The 19,588-nt window shown below is 37.7% G+C and overlaps 1 protein-coding gene across 1 annotated transcript in view; it reads right to left on the reverse strand.

The window, feature by feature from the left end:
* RNF217 (ring finger protein 217) overlaps positions 1–19,588 on the reverse strand; it is a 28,749-nt gene that overhangs the window by 4,954 nt on the left and 4,207 nt on the right. The window contains exons 3-4 of the mRNA XM_085314442.1: positions 14,213–14,377; positions 6,837–7,038 (exon numbers count right to left, since the gene is read on the reverse strand). Coding sequence (XP_085170568.1) covers positions 6,837–7,038; positions 14,213–14,377 — 367 coding nt within the window. The remainder of the gene's footprint in view (positions 1–6,836; positions 7,039–14,212; positions 14,378–19,588) is intronic.

The raw sequence follows: 19,588 nt of genomic DNA on the forward strand, positions 1-19,588 counted from the left end.
ATTTACAGCAGTAAATGAACTGGTCCTTTTCACACTCCTGTTTTGATAGCTTTTAAATTTCTTAGGGTGCTGTGGGTGGGAAACATTAATTCCTAGAAGAAAAAAATTGGCAAATACTATTGGTATTACTCTATTTGCTAGGCATCCTAATGGTAGGCTTTCTTGGGACTCCACTGAGTTGCATTATACAGACACAGAAGTTGCCATTGCCTCAAATAAGTTATTCAAGTCTAGACAAGAGAATGAATGTAAAGTGATAGAAAATTCAAGTATACACCAAAAAATCAGTGATCAAAATATTTAAAACATTAACAAGGCCTTCAACAATTCTGAAATAAAACTTACAAAACTGTTTTAATGCACAAGCTCTATGTACTTTATTAATAACCATATACCTTATTAACAACCACGTAATTTGAACGTCAGAAGATGTTTGCTACCAATATTATTAAGAACTTAAACCACTAGACAGATACCTAGAGCACACAGAAGCCAGAGTCTGTAGAAGGGCTAGGCTAGCTTTTGATGCAAGTAATTTCTTTGCAAACACAAAGAATGTTTCCTAAGCTAATTCAGTTTAATAACTTGTTGACTCATATTTGACAAACTAACTCTGAGCTGAAATAAATCATTAACATTTGTCTTTTTCCTCCTGCCTGTGAACATGAAGTGAGGCGTATTGTGTAGTCCCTTACTTCTATGACTGGAAAGGACAAAATGACTTTTCGTTATCATGGGACAATCAATTCACTAACTGGAGATCTTTCTTTAGCTATGCATTCTTTCTAAATGCTAAGCTTTAAAAACAAAACATTGTCTTATGTTATTATATATACATTATACCCTTGTATAGCTATAAAATGTCCTATAAATGCTCTGGTGAAGGGCATTTAAGACCTTTATCTTTTTTTACTTTTATCATACAAAACTAAGGAACAAGTTTCCATTAAGTGAGTAAGACTTATTCAAGCTACAATCAGGTAAGAGCACAAACAACAGCAATCATTGCAAAGTAACAGATACAAATGATTRGAGTAAAAGTTAGGTATCTGCATCACATGAAAAAATTGTAAAATGCTCTGTTTTATACGTCTGCACCGTACATTAGCGTCTATCCAAATGCATCTTTGCGCAAATCATTTGTCACAGTGTGAGGGATTATGAGGCTCTTAATCACAGTCAGAGGCATACTAAGAAATGCTGGTGAGACTAAGGGTGCTCATTACACMTTTCACAAGGATCCGTTGTCTTATCTCTACTAGCTCAGGGCCTGCTTGCAGAGAAGCTGTGCCAGTAAGGAACTCGGCAGCAACTGCAAAACTTGCTCCAGAGCTGAATAAAATTATGGGTCATTAATCCACGCAGTGAACTCCGCACTAGGTTATAGCAGACAGTTCGGTTACGCTCCAAGTTAGTTTTTAAGGATAACTACAAACACTGTAGTAAATAAATCAAGCCCCAAAAGGGAACATTTCTAGAATTCTACTCAAATCAATGGTAGACAGTTTTCTTTTTCTATGCAGACTTACTCAATACAAAGATTTAGACTTCTGCAGTAACATATTTACATTTTGAAGACCTTCACATGATTTCATAGGAGTTTCACTACTGTTGATATACAGAAAGATTTTTTTTTTGGTTTTTTTTTTTTGGTTTTTTTTTTTGCAAAAGGAGGAATCATTTGGGGAAATATGAGGGAATATTTTCCCCTTGCGTAACTCTGTATGTATTTCCTTAAAGGCACACATAAAAAAAAAAAAATCCTTTGAGAATTCTTTTCCATGTAAAAACCTAATATACCAGTTTTGGAGAACAAATTTAATCACCAGCATATGAAAAATGGAAAGTTCAGTCTTCCACGTCTAAATATCAGTATATGCTTAAATAGAGCCACTCTAAGTATATATTTACAAATTAAAAAGTCACAACTAGCTAGATTTAAGTTCTAATACAAGTTTCTGTTTATATTTAAAAAGTCCAATCAAATGCATAAGGGACATTCTTACAAATCAGACCGACTTAAACAAAGCTGCTAATAAAGCTTGGATCCCAGGACTGCATGTTTCCTCCTGCTGTGCTCCACACTGTGCACACATGAAGTGAATCAYGCACTCTGTCTTAGCACAGCAGTACGTATCAGTAAGCTTTGAAAATATGCTGTTTTCAGATTCATATTTGAAACACAATACGCCATGCAAATAAACTTCAGTTGTTTTAAAGGCATCCTTTATATGTTCTGTCCTGTTATGTATCCATCTAATTAGTAAATGATTTTGAACATAATTCACCCAGCTGAATTCAGATGACACTTAAGTGGCRTACATTGAATACACTGAAGAAAGCTTAACGTATGTTTCTCCTTTCTGTGTTCAATAAAGAAGGTAATTCATCACTAACTCAAGTTATATTTAAAAATTCTGCCTTCAACAACTTAGCTAAGTGGAGTCTACTTAGTATGAGGATGAAATCTCCGAGTCCACTGGAAATGAAGGGTAAGAGCTACTTCGTCTTACTGTACRCACTGGTCACAGGGCAAAGCTCCTTTAAAAAACATGCAAGCTAAGGTGGGGAGAGAAACGTCATCAAATTAAGCAGAGATCAATTCTATCAGTTTACTTACCTCTTTCCTCTCTGACTTCTATTACCTTTACAAAGACATTGGTTTATGAAGAGCAGTACATTTAAATTTAATGCTATTAATTTATGCTGCCATTTTATTACAGAACAGCCTGTGATTGCAGGCACAGACCTCTACTTCTAAACAGAAAATATGATAGCATGCCAGAGTCTGCCATAAAGCATTCTTTCCTCTTTACACACCCCATCCACCCGGATTAAGTAAAAAGAAGCCAAAGAACCTTCACTGCATAGACTACAAGATCACCACACTTCCTTAAACAAGTACATTTCTTCTCCATAGCAAGAGAATAAAAATGTCACAGAATAAAATGCATCTACTGACACCTCATTGCAGCCCACTTGCAGCCAAAAGTAAAGTTCTATAGTAAAAAAAACGCAGTGCTACTTAGAGGAAATTCCACTTTTTTTTTTCGGGGGTGGCGGGGGGGAGAGAGGGAGTGGCACGACATGTTACTAAAATTTAGAGCCTGTGCTTCATAGCGACATTTTCCTCTGCGTTCTGCTACAGTCTCTTTTCTGTTGACTCTCAAAATGGAACCAAAAATCAGTCTTGTACAATCCTCCTGATAATAATGTTACACCGATGCCTGGCAAAGCCTGAACRTATTTGATCCCTAAAAGGAATGAAAGATTTCTAGATTTTCAACTTGATTTTAAGTAATGAAGACTAGGAAGCTTCAGTTAAGAACAAATACAAAAGCAAAGATCATGATAAGGATTCTGAGGGAGGGTCTATAAAGATGTTTACTCTATTTTATGATACAAGAAGAAATCAATTAAATTATCAAGAGGCAACTTAAAAAAAACAAGAGAGGAAGTACGTACTTTCTCCACACAATGCATAATAATATCCTACAGCAAAATATCCATGGATAGTGTGGAGACCAAAACTATAACTTATTGAAGAAAAATAGGATAAACTGCTGAAGGATAACTCTACTGATAGTTATTAAGCAAAGATGCAGATGCAACCACAACTAAAAGTCTCCAAACCAACGATTACTGGCAATACATTTAGTGGGATCACGTTTCCAGTTGGTCACTGCTGAAGACAAACTCTGCCACACAGACCTTTGCACTTACCCAGTTAAGGAGAAGAAAACAACTCTGTTGAAGATGGCTACAGTTTTACAAGGATAGGTGCTCCTGCCAAGCCTCCACCCCTCAGGATGCCAGAATCACAAGCTGAACTGACACTACATCACAGCTGGRGAGTACAGCATCTTGAAAGAAGAACGTCAGGAGAGACCACCTTACACCAACATAATGCCTTCTTAAAAGAAAAAAGGACTGTGTGTACATCAAGGCCCATGCTGACCCACACGAGCTACTCATTGCTAAAATCTAATTCAACAGAGGAAAACGAGTTGGCTGAATTCTGGATTCCTGCACAGAAGCAAGTTGCTACACCTTTACTTTTTGGATTTCAGATGCCAGTGTTGCTAGGGCTCGCATCTACATTTATACAACGTATCAGAACTGATACTGAAAAAATAAAACCAGAAACCATCCAACTTCCCTCTAGAGAAGCCTGAGAGACTCAGGGTCCTGGATATCAATGCAGGAGTCTGACTCATGGCGAACTTGGACATTAACAAACTATTCTAAAAATCGGGGCAATTATCACGTTTGCTGACAGAATCAGTTAGCTCCGCGTCTATTAACATGAACATTCCCGAGGAAAACAACACATTATGACAGAGGCAGTCTTGGAGATAAATTTTTAACAGCAAATTCTAGGAGAAATTTAGGCTGAGGTTTTGACCTTTGCTAGTCTTTCTTGGCTTCCGAACACTTTCAAACAGAAAATAAGAGTAAAAAATCTTGTACATTCTGTATACATCTATGCATGCTTTTATGAATTATTAAGATACACATCTTCATGACTGCTCAAGAATTTCAACTTTGATACATATACTTCTACACTGGTCTTTACTACCTCCATAGCATTATTTGCATATAAACTGATTTTCTTCCTTGTTGTTAGTAAAAGCTGATTTTTTTAAAAAAGAAAAATAGTGTGTTCTTCTGTTCCTTAAAAATATTAACCAGGGAAACAGGGAAAATAAAACCTAACTTATGTATTATTAAAATCATGCATGCAGTTTCTGGCACTAATCAGCAAACTGCATGTTCAGATACCACATGTGTAAACCAAGAAATAATAAAACTTTTGGCAGACCTAGTTTGTGATAAAAAATAATACTTATTTGTATGTGTATACCCATGGAACAGAGAAGGTTTAATCTTGAAGTAACATTACTTATGATTCTGCATGTGAGCAGCACAGTATTTGTAATGTCTGAGTACAATCCTTCGCTATCACATAGTAATTCCATCAAATATACCAAGATCCATTTTAAAATAATTTATATTGCTTGCCATGTTGTTTTTACTGAAAGCTCTTCTGAAACCTTACCAAGTGCTTAGAAAATGCCTTTGAATCTTAAGCCTGAACTTATTCTTGAATAGTTTACATCCATTTGTTCTAGTTCCAGCACTGTCTTTAATCTTTAATAGATCTTCTCATACGTTGGAATTTATCTCTCTAAAATATATCACAGAGTAAACATCTAGAATTGTTTTGAATTTTTATCCTCTTTCCCATTTATTTCTGTATCTTTAGTTCACCTCTCTTTTAAAGTTTGTTCTAAAGCCTTGCAAGCTCCTGAGGTCAAACTACTCGGCCTGTATTACTTACCATCATTTGTTAAATATGCATTCCATGTTTGCTAGTCTCCCACAACATTGTAGATCAGTTAACAATTCTTATTACGAGGCCTATGAGTTTGTGTGCCAACTCTTGTATTATTGCAAAATGGAAATCACCTGGTTTTCTTACTGGAACACATTTGGCTCAGGAGTATTGTTTTCACCTCAGTTCTACTGATGTCTGTTTCCACACACGCAATCTCTCACCTTATCTCTATATTCAACATCATCCAGTTGAAAAACTTTTTCCTTATCCTAGGTAAATTCCAATTTACCTCTAATTTCTTTGCCTTGTTTCAAAGTACAAAATGCCTCCTTTTCCCTAATGGGTCCCCAGTATTTCCTACTTAATACAATCCTTTCCTACAGTGTTTTAAATTGAGAATAATTCTTATCTTACAAGATACCTTATATAGGTACTAATTTAACATGTTGTAGCAAGTTACATCGTGTAAAATGATTTTTGTTGTGCTTCTATAAGGTTGAGGTAGATATACAGCTTTTCAAAAGCAAATTAGGAGTCCTTTTTTTAAAAAAATGTCTATCTTTTGGCAATATATTCTTGTGAGAAAGATTAATTTATATGGCTGTACTTTTAAGCTGCTTCTCATCTGGGCAGAATGAGATCAAAGTCCACAACACGCACATTGACAGCTTTGTATCTTGYTGCGAGTGAAATCGTGCAGGTCTAGTTCCTACTAGGAGAGCTACCGAAGAACAAGGATCTCTGAATAACAGGCAGTCATCARCTCAGAGCAAGGACCAAGAACTCCCCAGCGCAGAACTGTTAACTAGCTCCTTTAGAAATGTGGTATTTCAGATACTTCCTTCTCTCCTCTCTCCTGCTAGGTAGCTCAGATACCCCCAGCTCAGCATGCAAATCCCGTTCTTGGGGACAAACATTTCCCTAGGTGTTGGACGGGGACGTTCCAGTCCAGGCACTTCGCTTGGCTGCCAGACTCCACTCAAGACTTAGCCAAACGTCATCGTGCCACGACCTGCAGGATCCTCCCGTGGATCCAGGTTTCAGCTGCTACGAAACGTGGCATAGCTATCCCTGGGTGCCTGAGTAAATGCTTCTGGATTAGTATGTTAACGGAGAGACATAAAGATCAAATAGTGGTAGTTATGCAGCCATATGCAAAAAGACAAATATATAAAATGCAAAGAGAAACTTCCTACATCGTAAGTCTGAGAATTGCACTTTTCTTTTTTTCCAAGTTTGTTTGTAACCATTATGTGTTATTGAGAAAAGGTTAGGAAACAGTATCCTAATAAAGGACATCATACTTATTCATACAGAGTCCACTGAAAAATAGAGTCCAAATGCCACATCTTTTAATATTTTTAGTAAACCACCTTTTACATAACTAAACAGCAGGCTGTGCATCCTTTACTCTAAACCAATAGTTTCAGTATACTGATTTTTTTCCCCACAATCTCCTCATTGTGCAGCTCTCCATAAGGTACATTTATCCACTCACCACAGACAGAGCCTCGCACTAATCTCCTTAAATGTGGTCTCTCGGGGAGGTAGCGGTATTTGCATCCAAAGATACTGAGGTTTGACGTGTGATCTCCGAAGAAACGGAGCTGGCGGTATCTCTCCCCACAACGGTAACAGAAATTAGTGTTACATTGTGAACAGGTCATGTGGTCACACCCTTCTGTTCTCTGGATGTGGATCTTTATGAGCAGAAGAAAAAAGAAAAGATTATTTTTTCCCCCCTAAGCACAGAAAAGTAGGCACTACCCCTGTAACTGTACATCCCCTGTGTCAAACGGGGTGACGCTGCAAGCAGCCCCTTGCTCAACTCTCACCCGCTGCTTGCATCGACTGAYGCTGTAACTGCCTTAGGGCAGTAAGTTTCTACTGTGTGTTTACAGAGCAACAAACATAAAAGTTGCATTTGTTTCCAGATTTCCACTGAAGCAGTGGAAATTACTTCCACTTATTTCTCCTTCTTTGTTGAAACAAGCTCCTTGTCTTCGACAAGAATCCAAGTTGCTCTTTGCCCTTRCTGAATGCTTTGAAAGATGAAAAGTTGCAGTCACATTAGCACGAAATGTTAAGAGTAGTACAGTAATCATACCTCATGAACTTCATCTGACTCGCCAGAGATGGGCTTCCCTCTTATACCACCTGTGGCTCCACTCCCTTTCCCATTACAAATGGATTTGGCATTTTGCAATAAAAGCTAGAATCACTATGCTGTTTGCATGAATGATAAGAGCAGTAATGGATTTTTTCTTCTTTTTTTTTTTAAATAAAGTATCTACAGACTGTATTAGAAAAACTACATTCAGCTTTCACAATGTTTGTAGTACACCATTAAGCAGGGYTGTTTTATGTTCTGCTTTCATCTTTCCACTGACTGCCTGCATGAAATTAACTCATTTACCATTCCTATCCCTCCATGTACTCTTCTGCTAAATTTACTTACTTTGCATAGATTCTGTAAGGCTTCACTTTTAGTTAATAGTTCAGAGAACYTTAGAAGAAAGCTAGTCCTGGGGCTGAGTATTTCACTAAAGCAAATTGTGTACTGCAACAATGATTAGACAGCTATTTTAAATCTTGCCAACAAAAAACATAGCTAACAGTGGTAAGCAGTTTTCCTTTTTCACAAAACTGATAAAAACAACACTCTGCACCTGCTAAAACAAGTCCACTAGGTTTGATGATGGAATAGTAGATAAAGTTTTCAGAATAATTGACATTGGAAGTGACTTTTAGTCATTTGTGTCATTTATTTCAACCTCTGCTCAGAGCAGGGCTAATTGCAGAGTCAGACCCAGTTTCCCTTGTCAAAATCTAATGTGACAAGACCTAAGAATGGCTATTTCACAGTCTCTAAACAACCTGCCCCATGCTTAGCCACTCTCGCTGGGACTATTTTTTTTTTCCTCTCATGTCCAATTGGAATTTTACTTGTTAAAACTGGCAATGAATGCCTCCATAACCTCTTACTTATATCAAGAAGTACTAATTTTGTGAGAAGGTAAAGGTGAAGACAAAACATCACTACTTAAAATGGCCTTGCCAGCATCAGAGCACTTACGTGAGATGCGGAAAGCTCAGGTACAATTGAATCAGCCTCGCACCTCGAGAGAGGTTTGTCATCATTTGTAGGCACTTGACATTCTTGAGAGGGTCAAGTGCGTTTGCACTCTTAGAGCTGAGAAACTTTGCCCATTGGACGTGCTACTGAAACAGGCACTTCACATTTATGTGCGTGTATGAAAGAAAAACTGATGTTTTCCTGTAACAGTACTTTTGGTAAAAGAATCCAGAGCAGATGTAGTTAAAAGTAGTTTCAGGTACACCTGCCAACARGTGAAATTCAGAGAACAACTCTACAGGAGTTGGAGGTGGCTTTTATCATCTGCTGATTCACAGTGACACGTTTTCATCTTAAACATGGAAATGAGGAAATCGAACCTTCTGACACTAATGAAAAGTATTTGATTTTTTTTTTTTTTTTTTTATTAAGACTGCTGAACTCTCCTTTCTCTTCAACTTACAAACCCAATACATTAAGTTTCCATCAAGCCTAACTGGAAATCTGTACAAGCCTGGAGCCTAATAACCCTAGATGCAAATACTCCTTCCAAAAACACTTCATACGTAAAAACAAAAAAACAAAAATCAAACAAAAGAAAATGWTTCTTTGGTAGTTGGAAACTCAAGTTGGGAATGGCTCTGTACATTATACCCTCTGGGTCTTTCATAAATACCCACCTCCTCTTGGATACTGTCTGCCATCCTTCTAACCACACTGTCTTAGAAGTATGCAAACTCCAGTTAGCCAGCCACTATTCCCATCACTCCTCAAGGTTCACTTCTGAATCTAATCGTTTCTGCCCTATGTGTTCCAAAACAAAGTATGAGAAATCTCATAAAACAAGCAAAACGTGTTTCTGTTATCACCTGAACCTTCCTGCCCATTTCCCATCTGCCTGAAACACAGACATACTCCTCTCTCAAAGCACAGAGAGGCTGACACAGGATTTGTTTTCTTACAGATACATAGYGCAATTATATGAACTTTACTTTTTGAAGAAACAAAAATGAAATATTACAAGTTTTGGACAATGCTTACGCAGAACCATCTGCACATAAYTCTCTAAAAGCTGCAAATTTGAAACAACTTTTACTTGCCTTTTCACTTACATTTTTTGTTGCAAAAACTTTGCCTTTTGATTAGGAGAGAATTCACTAAGAAAATTAGCTGCAGAGCTTGGACACCCTATCTACGCACACAGACTGACAATGCCAGATGAATTTTGTATAATTTGGTCAGGCAGCTTTCAAGACTAACAAATGACACTTCACCAGAGAAGCTTCAGCTCTGGTTCACATGGGTATTTCTCTCTCCCCTCCGTATAATCCACTGACASAGATGGATGGCAAATCTATAGGTCGGGAAAGCGATCGCCTATGGGTCAGATATCACATGCACGTTCCCGCTTGGCTGGCCGAAACAGCGGGAATGCGCCAGGCAGGAGACACCAAGAGGAGCGCAAGGGGCTGGGAATGCGGCTTGCTATAGTTAGCTGGTTCAGTGCGAGTTTCAGGGGCTTGATCAACTCAAGAGTTTTTCCAGCAGCACGGTGGGGGGTGGAGGCGGCAAGATGAGAGGAAAAATTGCCACAAGCCTCCTGCCTCCCCAGACTCAGGCACTATTACTGGCTTAATCCTGCACAGCAACAAGCGCCTAGAGCCCRCTCACATCCAAGGACATACCACACCTTACACGGTAAGGTTAGTTCACTCAAACTCAAGAGTGGCTCCCAGAACAAAGGTGTAAAAAAAAAAAAAACCCACCAACTGTGAAGTACATTGAGCTAAGGGACTTTAAGGCAGCAGCTGAATTAGCAGATTGGCTACCGCAGGCATAGTTTTGCAGCTCTAACAAATACACCTTACTTTGCAACTTTGCAATGATGCGTACAGATGACCTAAGTAATCTRCTAGAGCGTGAATAGTAAGCAAAGGAATCTTGAAAATATTTCAGTATTTTCCTTAATCAACTGAGATAGCTGAACTAGTTGCTTTCCCATCCTGCAAACAAATATCCTCTGTAAAGGAAGGCCTGTTCACAGAAATCTTCAAAACAAACAAAAAACACCCCCCCCCCCCCAAAACAGTCCAAAGAGATCTACCGCTCCCCACTGAACAGAGCTGTCATTTCTCTTCCCCTCCTTTTGAAGGAAACTTGATGCATAGCCGATTCCCTTCATATACAGGCACAGATTCTCCTCATTCCAGTCAGTGAAAAAGAATTCAAAGAACACCTTTAAAAGCTATGTTCTCAGTTATTTGGTAACGTTCATTTTAATCAGAATAGTAAATCCAGACATAAGTAGTATATATTCCTTGATTTGCATTAACGCTCTTGTTTACTGAGCTTTCTGCCTCTGTTCAAAGCTTTCTTAGAAAGAACCACTGCTTTGCGTTTCCTCTGTCAGTGTTCTTTTTTGAAATCTGTGGTAAGATAATACCAATATAAAGTACTTCCTTGTTTTGCTGTACTGTAAAGACACTTGTGGAAGAAGGATATTTTGTTGCAAACACACTGTTTTCAYGACACTGTAAAAAAAATAAAATAAAGCAAAATCCCAACCAGTAGTGGGGAAGACACAAACTTGCACATTTTACAAAAAGGCACTTAACTATATGCAGTAATTTTGCACTCATTAGTCAACTCTATCTAAAACAAAATCACAACTTGAYTGGACAAATTTTGAGAAAAATGGTCTATGCTGAGAATCTTAAAACAGTATATAATAAATTTGGGAAGGTCTCTATTAAAAACAAGATATATCATAACTCAAATATCATAATTTAAGCTATATAAAAGAGTAACAACTTGATATTAATCTACTGATATATATTCACAGAATAAAACAACAGCAATGTATTTTGACAATATGTAATATTTTTATTACAGTTGAAAATAATCTCTTCCTGTTAGGTGCACTAAGGCTGTGTCTACCTACAGGAAAAGGTTATTAAAGCTGTTTTAACAGTGCCCACTCGTATTCACATTCCCAAGGATTATGTTCTTTCAAAACCACTGAAAAACATGTGAATACTTGCCTAAAGATCTGCCTATGTATTCACTGTAAGACTATTAGCGCTTAAAATCTCCCATTTTCCCACCTGCATGCCCAGACAAGACACAAATTGTACATTCGACTTCTCAGTGATATAGCTACTTTAAAAAAAAAAGTCTGTGCATGTACTTGTCTGCATATATATATAAATATCTCCAAGAGGTAACTGTTACAAAGTCAGAACCTGTGAYACTGTAGTCAGTATCACACTTTGGAAGTTACCAGCAATTTTACAAGTCATCTCAGGAAAGAACGTCTGCCTCCACTAGACTTTTAGTTTCTATTAGCTTCAGTTTTAGTGTAAAGATCAAATACCAGYATCTTGATTTTTTGTCAATTTGTTGGTCAGATGTGACTAGTGCCATTTTTTTAAGCAAAACATGAAAGCGCTATTCTTTTAAATAGAACGTAAGCATATACCAAAATAAAATAGTTGTCGCCTGAAACACTGCCTACCTGGATCTAGAAAAAGGATAGCTCAAACCCTGTGTTAACAACGCTGCTTTCTCCTTCACTCTTTTTGTCTTTTTGAATGGGAAACGTGACGATCATCTGATTCAATATAGACCATTATCTCATACACATGGTATTTTGGGGGGTGGCTGGAGGGAGAGGCAGAGAACATACGATCTCTCCTCCTAGCTGTTGACTCTTGGTGTGCTTATCCCCACACCCAAGCATCTTTTAATCCTTTTGATGCAGATGAAGGCTGTTGAAGATGTATTTTTGGTAACTACTCAGTAACTGATTAAGAAAGAAAAAATAAAATAGCACCACAAGAGGCACGCAGGCCAAGTGGCTCTTCTGATTACTTGCTACTGATAGGTTTGATTTTCAAAACAAACAAAAGTGTTTTCTTATAAATATTTCATAGAAGTTGTAAACAGGAAGAACTTTTTTCACCTCTAAAGAATAATGCCAGGAATAAGTGTGGGGGGCACTTTATATTAAGGCTGAATTCCCTCTTAGATTAGTATTACGYTACAAAAAAGGACTTGTCAACAAAGGTTCTTTTTCAGTGCTAGTTTCGTAACTTTCCATAGTGCCTCCCACCATGTAGGGCATTCTATTTTCTTTTARACAATGAAAAAAAAAGAAACCTAAAGACTTTTTTTGGAATTAATAGCTGAACTCACCCAACTTCAGAACTCAGCACTAGTGAGCACAGAATTTTCGAGTGTTCAGCCTTTTCTTTCAGAGTCAGTGAAAACAGTTGTACACTTAATGTTTCAGACAGTCAGATCATTTCTTTAAAATGTATTTAATACATTAAGTTTTGCAGCTTTGYTCCTTTCTATTTACTGCATGGACCTGCCTTTTCTCTGCTTTTCCACTCTGCTTTTTTGGCTTAGAATCCTTTTTTTTTTCCTTTTTCCTCCTTTTATTTTCGACAAGTCCAACTACTGCTTATCATTATCTACTTATTTCAATAGTTACATCATTCACACTGTCATAAAATCCAAATCTGGATACAAGTCAAAGAATTAAAAACAGATCCTTCTTCCCATTCCAAAGGGAACAAAGTTTGGAAAAACATTGGTCAAGGCTTCACAGAAAGTGAGTATTTTTAAAACCAGCTCAAACCTCTCAACTCTTACCAAATGGCAAGCTGTTAAAATTCTGCTCAAATGTCACATGTACGTGGGAGGAAGAGTAAACAAATGACTGTTCATTTCAGAGCTTTAGGAATTTTTGTTAATGTTCTGAAATCTTTCAATTGCAAGCTACAGCATCTCAGGTCTTTCTTTCCCCTTGACTGGAATAAGATACTGAGTAAACTGATAAACATTCTCTTACTTGCACAGGACAAGGTTTGAAAACAGTGACAAAAGTATACTTTATACTTAAAAAAAAGTCGTTCTGTTCAGTATTTATTTCCTACTAAACGCTCCCATTTTCTTACTATGTCCTCTCCTCGAGCTAGATGTAGAGCTGTAGATAGGTTCAAGTTAGACACTCCCTTTTAAAAAGCCACAGTTCCCCCTGACCAGGGTGCTCTCAGGGTTGTGACTTGCTACCCTCTCCGCAGCTGGAGACAACTGCTGGAGAAAAACGAGGGAGCAGACCCAACAGCCACCCTCCTCAAGGGCAGCAGCCGGCGGGAYGTGCCTGCGCGGGTGCGCCTGGCTGCTCACTGGTGGAAAACGCTGCTTATCCTAGAAGAAAATAATTGGTTTTAGGGTGGAGGACACAACTTCTTCTGTCTGCTGAAAATTTAAACTAATTTATGAGAAAGACTTGCGAAGGACTGATATTTAATCCTAAAAAGTTTTTCTACTGTTGCCTAATCTTAAAAGTCTCAAATAGTTAACTTGCCAACAAAGAACTTTGTGTTATTCAGCTACTGAATGCACTCAAGTTTTTTTTTTTTTTTTTTTTTTTTTTTTTTTATCGGGGTGGGGGGGGGAGAAAGAAAAAAGAAAGAAGACAGAGGGCACTGCATTTCTTTAAATCTTTATTTCAGGAATAATTCGGACTGTAACATACATACATTACGAGTATAAAATGGAGCCTTTCCTTAGAATTTCCATAATGTTTATTTTATGTGCAAGGGGTCTGCAGAATCATTTCAGGAATTGGTAAGTAAAATATTTGATTCTTTTCTCAGTGGGCCAGAGATGAGAATCTGCACAGCAAGTGTGATTTTAAATCCAGAATGGAAGCTTCAAGTATTTACTTTGGATAAATATTTAAAACTGGTTTGAAAAGACGACCTGCGAGCCAACAGAAAGTAACTTACCTTGCATTTTGGACACTTCTGGGCATTCCTTTGCCCATGCTCAATTTCGTTGGCCCAGTGACGCAACAGCTTGTCTCCCTTTTTGTATTCCTTACAGTTAACACCTTCATGCCAGGGAGAGTGGCACTTAAAACACCAGACAAATTGGCAAGATGGACACTGGATCTGTGTAAATGAAAAAGAACCATACTCATTTGCAAGCTGTGCGCTGACTCGGCTAGAAAACCCACCTGAAAATTATCACTCTTAATTTAAGACAGTAACTGCACAGCAATAAAGGTCTAAAATTGTTTAAAAAAATACAAGTGATCATAGAAGCTAACATTGTTTCTTTCATTTTAAGAGTGAGAAGCTGAAGAATTAATTGCTAAAGCCAATGACGGCCTCAGTCGTACAAAACACAAGTAGTTTATTTTAAACATAGGAACTGTTTACTGAATTTACTGCATGGCTCATATGCCAACAGGCAAAATCCAGAAAATATATTTAGGTGCCCCCCAAGGCATATGTGATGTCACCTAAAACTTAGCAGCCAATTTTCACTTCATTGGTCTCTTCCTTCCAGTCATGAACTGTGTTCCCTAGGATGTTACCAGGGAGCATCTGGTCTTCTGAAGGAAACATAGCAAGCCCAGAATGCTTTAGGAAGCTTGTATTAAAAATAGCCCTGGGAAAAGCAGCCAAGAACAAGGGTCTTCCTGCTTCTCAACCAAGCGCCCCAACCACCACTTCAGAGTCAAGCACGTGCTCTATTTCTCTCGATTATATAAGGGTGAGCAGAGGATGTGCCAAGCTCAGTCCACTTGCTAAAAGCTACACCTAATGGCAGAAAATGCCAGTTAAACTCCTTAAATTGAAAAAGGATCTATCCTTCCCACTCCTCTGGCTTCAATCACTATGTAAAACCAAGTACTGTCATCATTATCTCTTCTTCCAGAGCCTGGACATTTTTTTATTTATTTTTTTGAGAAAAGCTACCATAGCTGCTATGCCTGTAGAAGTCTGAAGAATCTGGGCAAGTTTCAGGTGCTCATCTAACAAGAGACGGGCCTCCTATCTGGACAGTGACTAATGAAGCAAGATCCATAAAGCCTCATTACATTCAGGCACATCTAAATTGCAGCTGTGTTTGGCAGCAGAACTTTTTAAGTTCAGCTGCAAAAACAGGGGAAGACAGGGAAACGCAAATTTCTTAAGCAATTACTGAGCCCTTTCCACCATCTCCAGCTTGAGCCTCTGTCTTGCACTGTCCTTGCTTTGTCCCAGCTGATGAACTGGATCAGGGAATCCAACCAGCTGAAGAAAGCTTTCCAGCTGCATCTGTTCACATATCTGGTTTACCACCTAACCACAGAAATGTTTGTGCTGGCAATACATGGGGTGAGGGTTCTGTTCAGGAAACTACATCCTAGGGCACGGTCATATGCAAGGCCCTCACAAGAAATTTCTCAAAACAAGTTCTCTCTTCCCACACGTTACCGTCATCTCAGCTCAGACACGCTGACTGGCTCTGCTCTGTCTCAGCTCCATCTAGATGCTGAAGTAGGTGCTTGGAGCTCCCTGAAGTATTTTACTGGGGAGCAGCCAAAATTATTATTTATATGTGCAGTTCCTACATTTGTTACTATCAGCATGTTAATACAAAGCTGACTTGATCAGCTTAATGCATGACTGAGTGATGAAACTTTCTGCTATCCTTAATGCTGTTTCCCAAGTGCTACACATAGAGAGAAAGCATTTAGATTTTATACCTTATTTTTAATAAGACACTGTTTATATTAATATTTATATTTTAATATTTTTACACACCAAAGATCTAACTGACACAATGGTTCAAGCTGAGTATGATTCTGCATGACCCATTTCTAAGCATTTATTTGCAAATGTTCTTGCTCTGCAGCACTGTCTAACAATCGTAGCCTCTTTTGCAGTATGTGAAGCCTTTTTGTCTGTGTAAAATACTTGTTATATACAGTATGACCTTTAAACAATGGACTATATGATGTGCTAATCTGTCATGTGCATTTAAGGGTTAGAAAACAGACAAAATTTCCTTCATATCAAACGGACTCAAATACAGTGAAAAGTTAAAGCGGATGAAATTCTGATATCCTGTATAAGCATCACTTACTGCTTTCCATAGCTACACAGTGATAGTTTTGCTGCGATGGTAAGATACGCTCAGAAAAAAATTACATACATCACATGCTTCCTGTCAATGCAAAGACTTACAGAAGACCTAGGTAGGCAGCACAAAAACAGGACAGGTTCTATACTATTTAAGAACAAATTAAAATTTGTTTGCAAAACTTTAAAGCAGCACATTAAAGCTGCAATACGTCAGTTACAAACATTATCACTTTTGCATGAGAACACAGTAATTTCTGACCAAATTTCAAAGCCCAAGATATGAAGAAAGAAAAGCAATATAAAATGCAATTAGTATTCTTTCTCTGATCTGGTGGTCTCCTAGAAGCTCCTAAATTTAAGAAATGGAAAAGTTTTTGATATGATAAGAATATGTAATATTTTTCCTGTTGCCTAAATAACAGAGGAGTTTAAATTCCAGTTTTAAAAGTGATTTAAGCACTTCCAAGCATGCTTTGGTGGAAGTTAACAGGCTCTTCGGCTTCTCTCTCGTTTAGAAAATTTCTGCATAACRTCTTAGACCTGCAAAAGAAATCTATCATTCCCAACCCTTTGATTTTGTATTAGATAGAATAAAATAATTCATACATAGCGTTCAATGCAGATTATCTAAGGACTTTTAGGAAAAAGGTTTGAACAAATCTTTCAGATTGTAAGAGGACACTCCTGAGAGCTGTAACTTCACAGATTCAGTTCTCAGGGTTAAATATTCTTCAAATACAAATTTTCAAAAAGATTGTAGAGATCTTTATGTTTACGCTTTCATTAAAAAAAAAGAACAAAAAAAAAGAACAAAAAACAAACCCCCCAAACCCCAGAACTCCAAAACTCCTACCCTTCTTCTAGTTGTGCTAATGCTTTTCTTAGAAGAGATATTCTACAGAAAGTAGCATTAAGTCTGGCAGAATTAAGTCCCTGTAGGAGTGTCTCCRTGCCCAGATGCTAAATGAAAGGAAATATCCTATCCTGCTAACATTAACGTGCAGCAGGAAAATTCCCACTTGGAAGAACCTGAAGAACAGCATATTTATTGCTACTAAACCAATCTACTCAGAACACTGATTTATGTTTCCGTAATTCCTTAGAAACCAATAAGCACAACAGATAGCTTATTATCTGACTCAGCATCCCCAGTAACTTRTTTTAGAGCTTAGAATTTATGCTTTTCAATAATATATGTTACAGTGGCCTGCTGCTGGGAAGGCACCACACTGTACTCATAATGCCTTAGGCAAAGATGGAGCTGAGTGTTCTACAGCCTGACAGTTTTACCAGTTGCAATACTCAGACATTTAAGACTGAAAATAAACATAAAAAATAAATATAAACCCAAATCAATAGGTCTCRGAAGTTGAAAATTAAAGCTCCTTATTTAAACAAAATGCCAACATAATTTAAAGCAAGAGTAAAAGAAATTTTTCTTCCTGACACAAACTCATTTCAGGCTCTATCTTTCTATTACAGCATACATAGAATCACAAGAAATACAGCTTATACCTGTAAATTGACATCAAATGTTTCCAAATACTTTTGTTACTTAGCGGCTGAAATATGGTACAAGAGTATAATCACATGAACACAAACTAACATTTATCATGATGAGAGGCCCTGATTAAGTGAAGTAAACTAATGGGAACTGTGTACAAGGTTTGGACTTCCTAGTTGCCTTTTCCATCTTCCACCCCTGACAGCACCTTCCAGAAAACTGAATTAGTAAGTACTTTTAAATTTTGAATAGACTTGGCTTCACTCTGCTGTTCTGTGTATTTTTCTAGTGTATGTTCTATTTGAACGTACATTAAGTATGCAAAAAAAAGTATGTCTCTAAGTACTATTAACCTTATTTTTCTTGAATCTAGGGACTGCAAGACAAACCTCCAAACCTATCCAAATTTGGATKCAGAGCGTGACATCATGGCATGTGTTTAAGGAGTGGGAACACAACAGGGCAATTATGGCAGTCTGTCAGGTTCTTACTCCATTCCTCCTCTGCTTTTTCAAAAGAACAAAAAACACATCTGCTTTATGCTTCAGCATCAGTGCATGAAATCATCCTACCATGGACACAAAAATGCTCTTTTCATGGAACTTAAAGCAGCAAAAATATTGTCCAGTAAAACACACAAACTACAYCTGAAAAAAAAAMWAGTGTTTTTTTTCAAATGCATTTCTCTCAAAAATTTCATCTTTTATGACTTTCATTTCAGTCAATCAGAACTGAGAGCATATACACACAAACTTTTACACCATCCAAAGGTCAGTTTCCCTTGAAATAGAAAAGATTACACAACTTCCCACACTAACCCTCTGCTTCTCCACTTTCTGAAATGCTGACCTTTGAGGCTAACATTTTCCATTGTCTTAGACAGAACAGTTTACAGGAAAGAGTCTAACTATCATTTTCCTCACCTCCTAGAAAAAGATCTTTCAAAACTGGTAGGTAACACCAACACAAAACATTGCTTGTTGTGACATGACGTTAGCAAAACTGACCTCATAATCAAAATATTCTGAGAACCTGAAGCTACAGGAAGATTAATGGGATTTTCTATTGCTTAATGGAATGTTAGCTACAGACTTGGAAGCCTAAATTAATTGTGCAGCTAACTGATTACATAAATTACAACACCTAGCTAAATTACAACCTCTAGCTATGGCTACACAGTCCCTTTATTCCAAAATAATATGGGCTCCTGCCAAAACAGCTGCCTCCTCCTTGTCACCAGCTCATCCCCTCTCCTGTACCAGCTGAAAACAAGCAACACCAGAACAAACAAATATTGTTTCCACTGGAGCTGATTTTTCATCCAACCTCCAACGTGACACCAGAACATCCACGTGAGCAAAAAGCAAGCGGGCAGGAATGAACTGCCCACAGCAAAGAGGGGGAGCAGGACAAAGTCACTATGCTCAAAGCAGTCCAGGTTTAAGGCAGACTGGAGCAATGCATAGCCTCAGCCATGAAGATATCCTCAACTCAASGGTAAAATTTGATCCAAAAAGGTAAAACTCATTGATATAAACTCCACAGGTCTGTTCTATCACAGCATCTTCGCAAGTAGTTTTCTACTAGCTCTAGAGCAACATTTGAGAAACTCTTAGTTAAAAATAAGGGAGTTTAAATAAAAGCTGCATTGAAGAAACATTTACATTTTGGAAGCTAAGCACTCAAATTAAGATTTTTTTCATATGACGTCTCTCTTGACTGAAGTGAACAACTTTATTAGA

This window comes from Rhea americana, unplaced genomic scaffold (genome assembly GCF_003343005.1).
Source record: "Rhea americana isolate MKP2758 unplaced genomic scaffold, rheAme1 scaffold_110, whole genome shotgun sequence".
NCBI lineage: Eukaryota > Metazoa > Chordata > Aves > Rheiformes > Rheidae > Rhea > Rhea americana.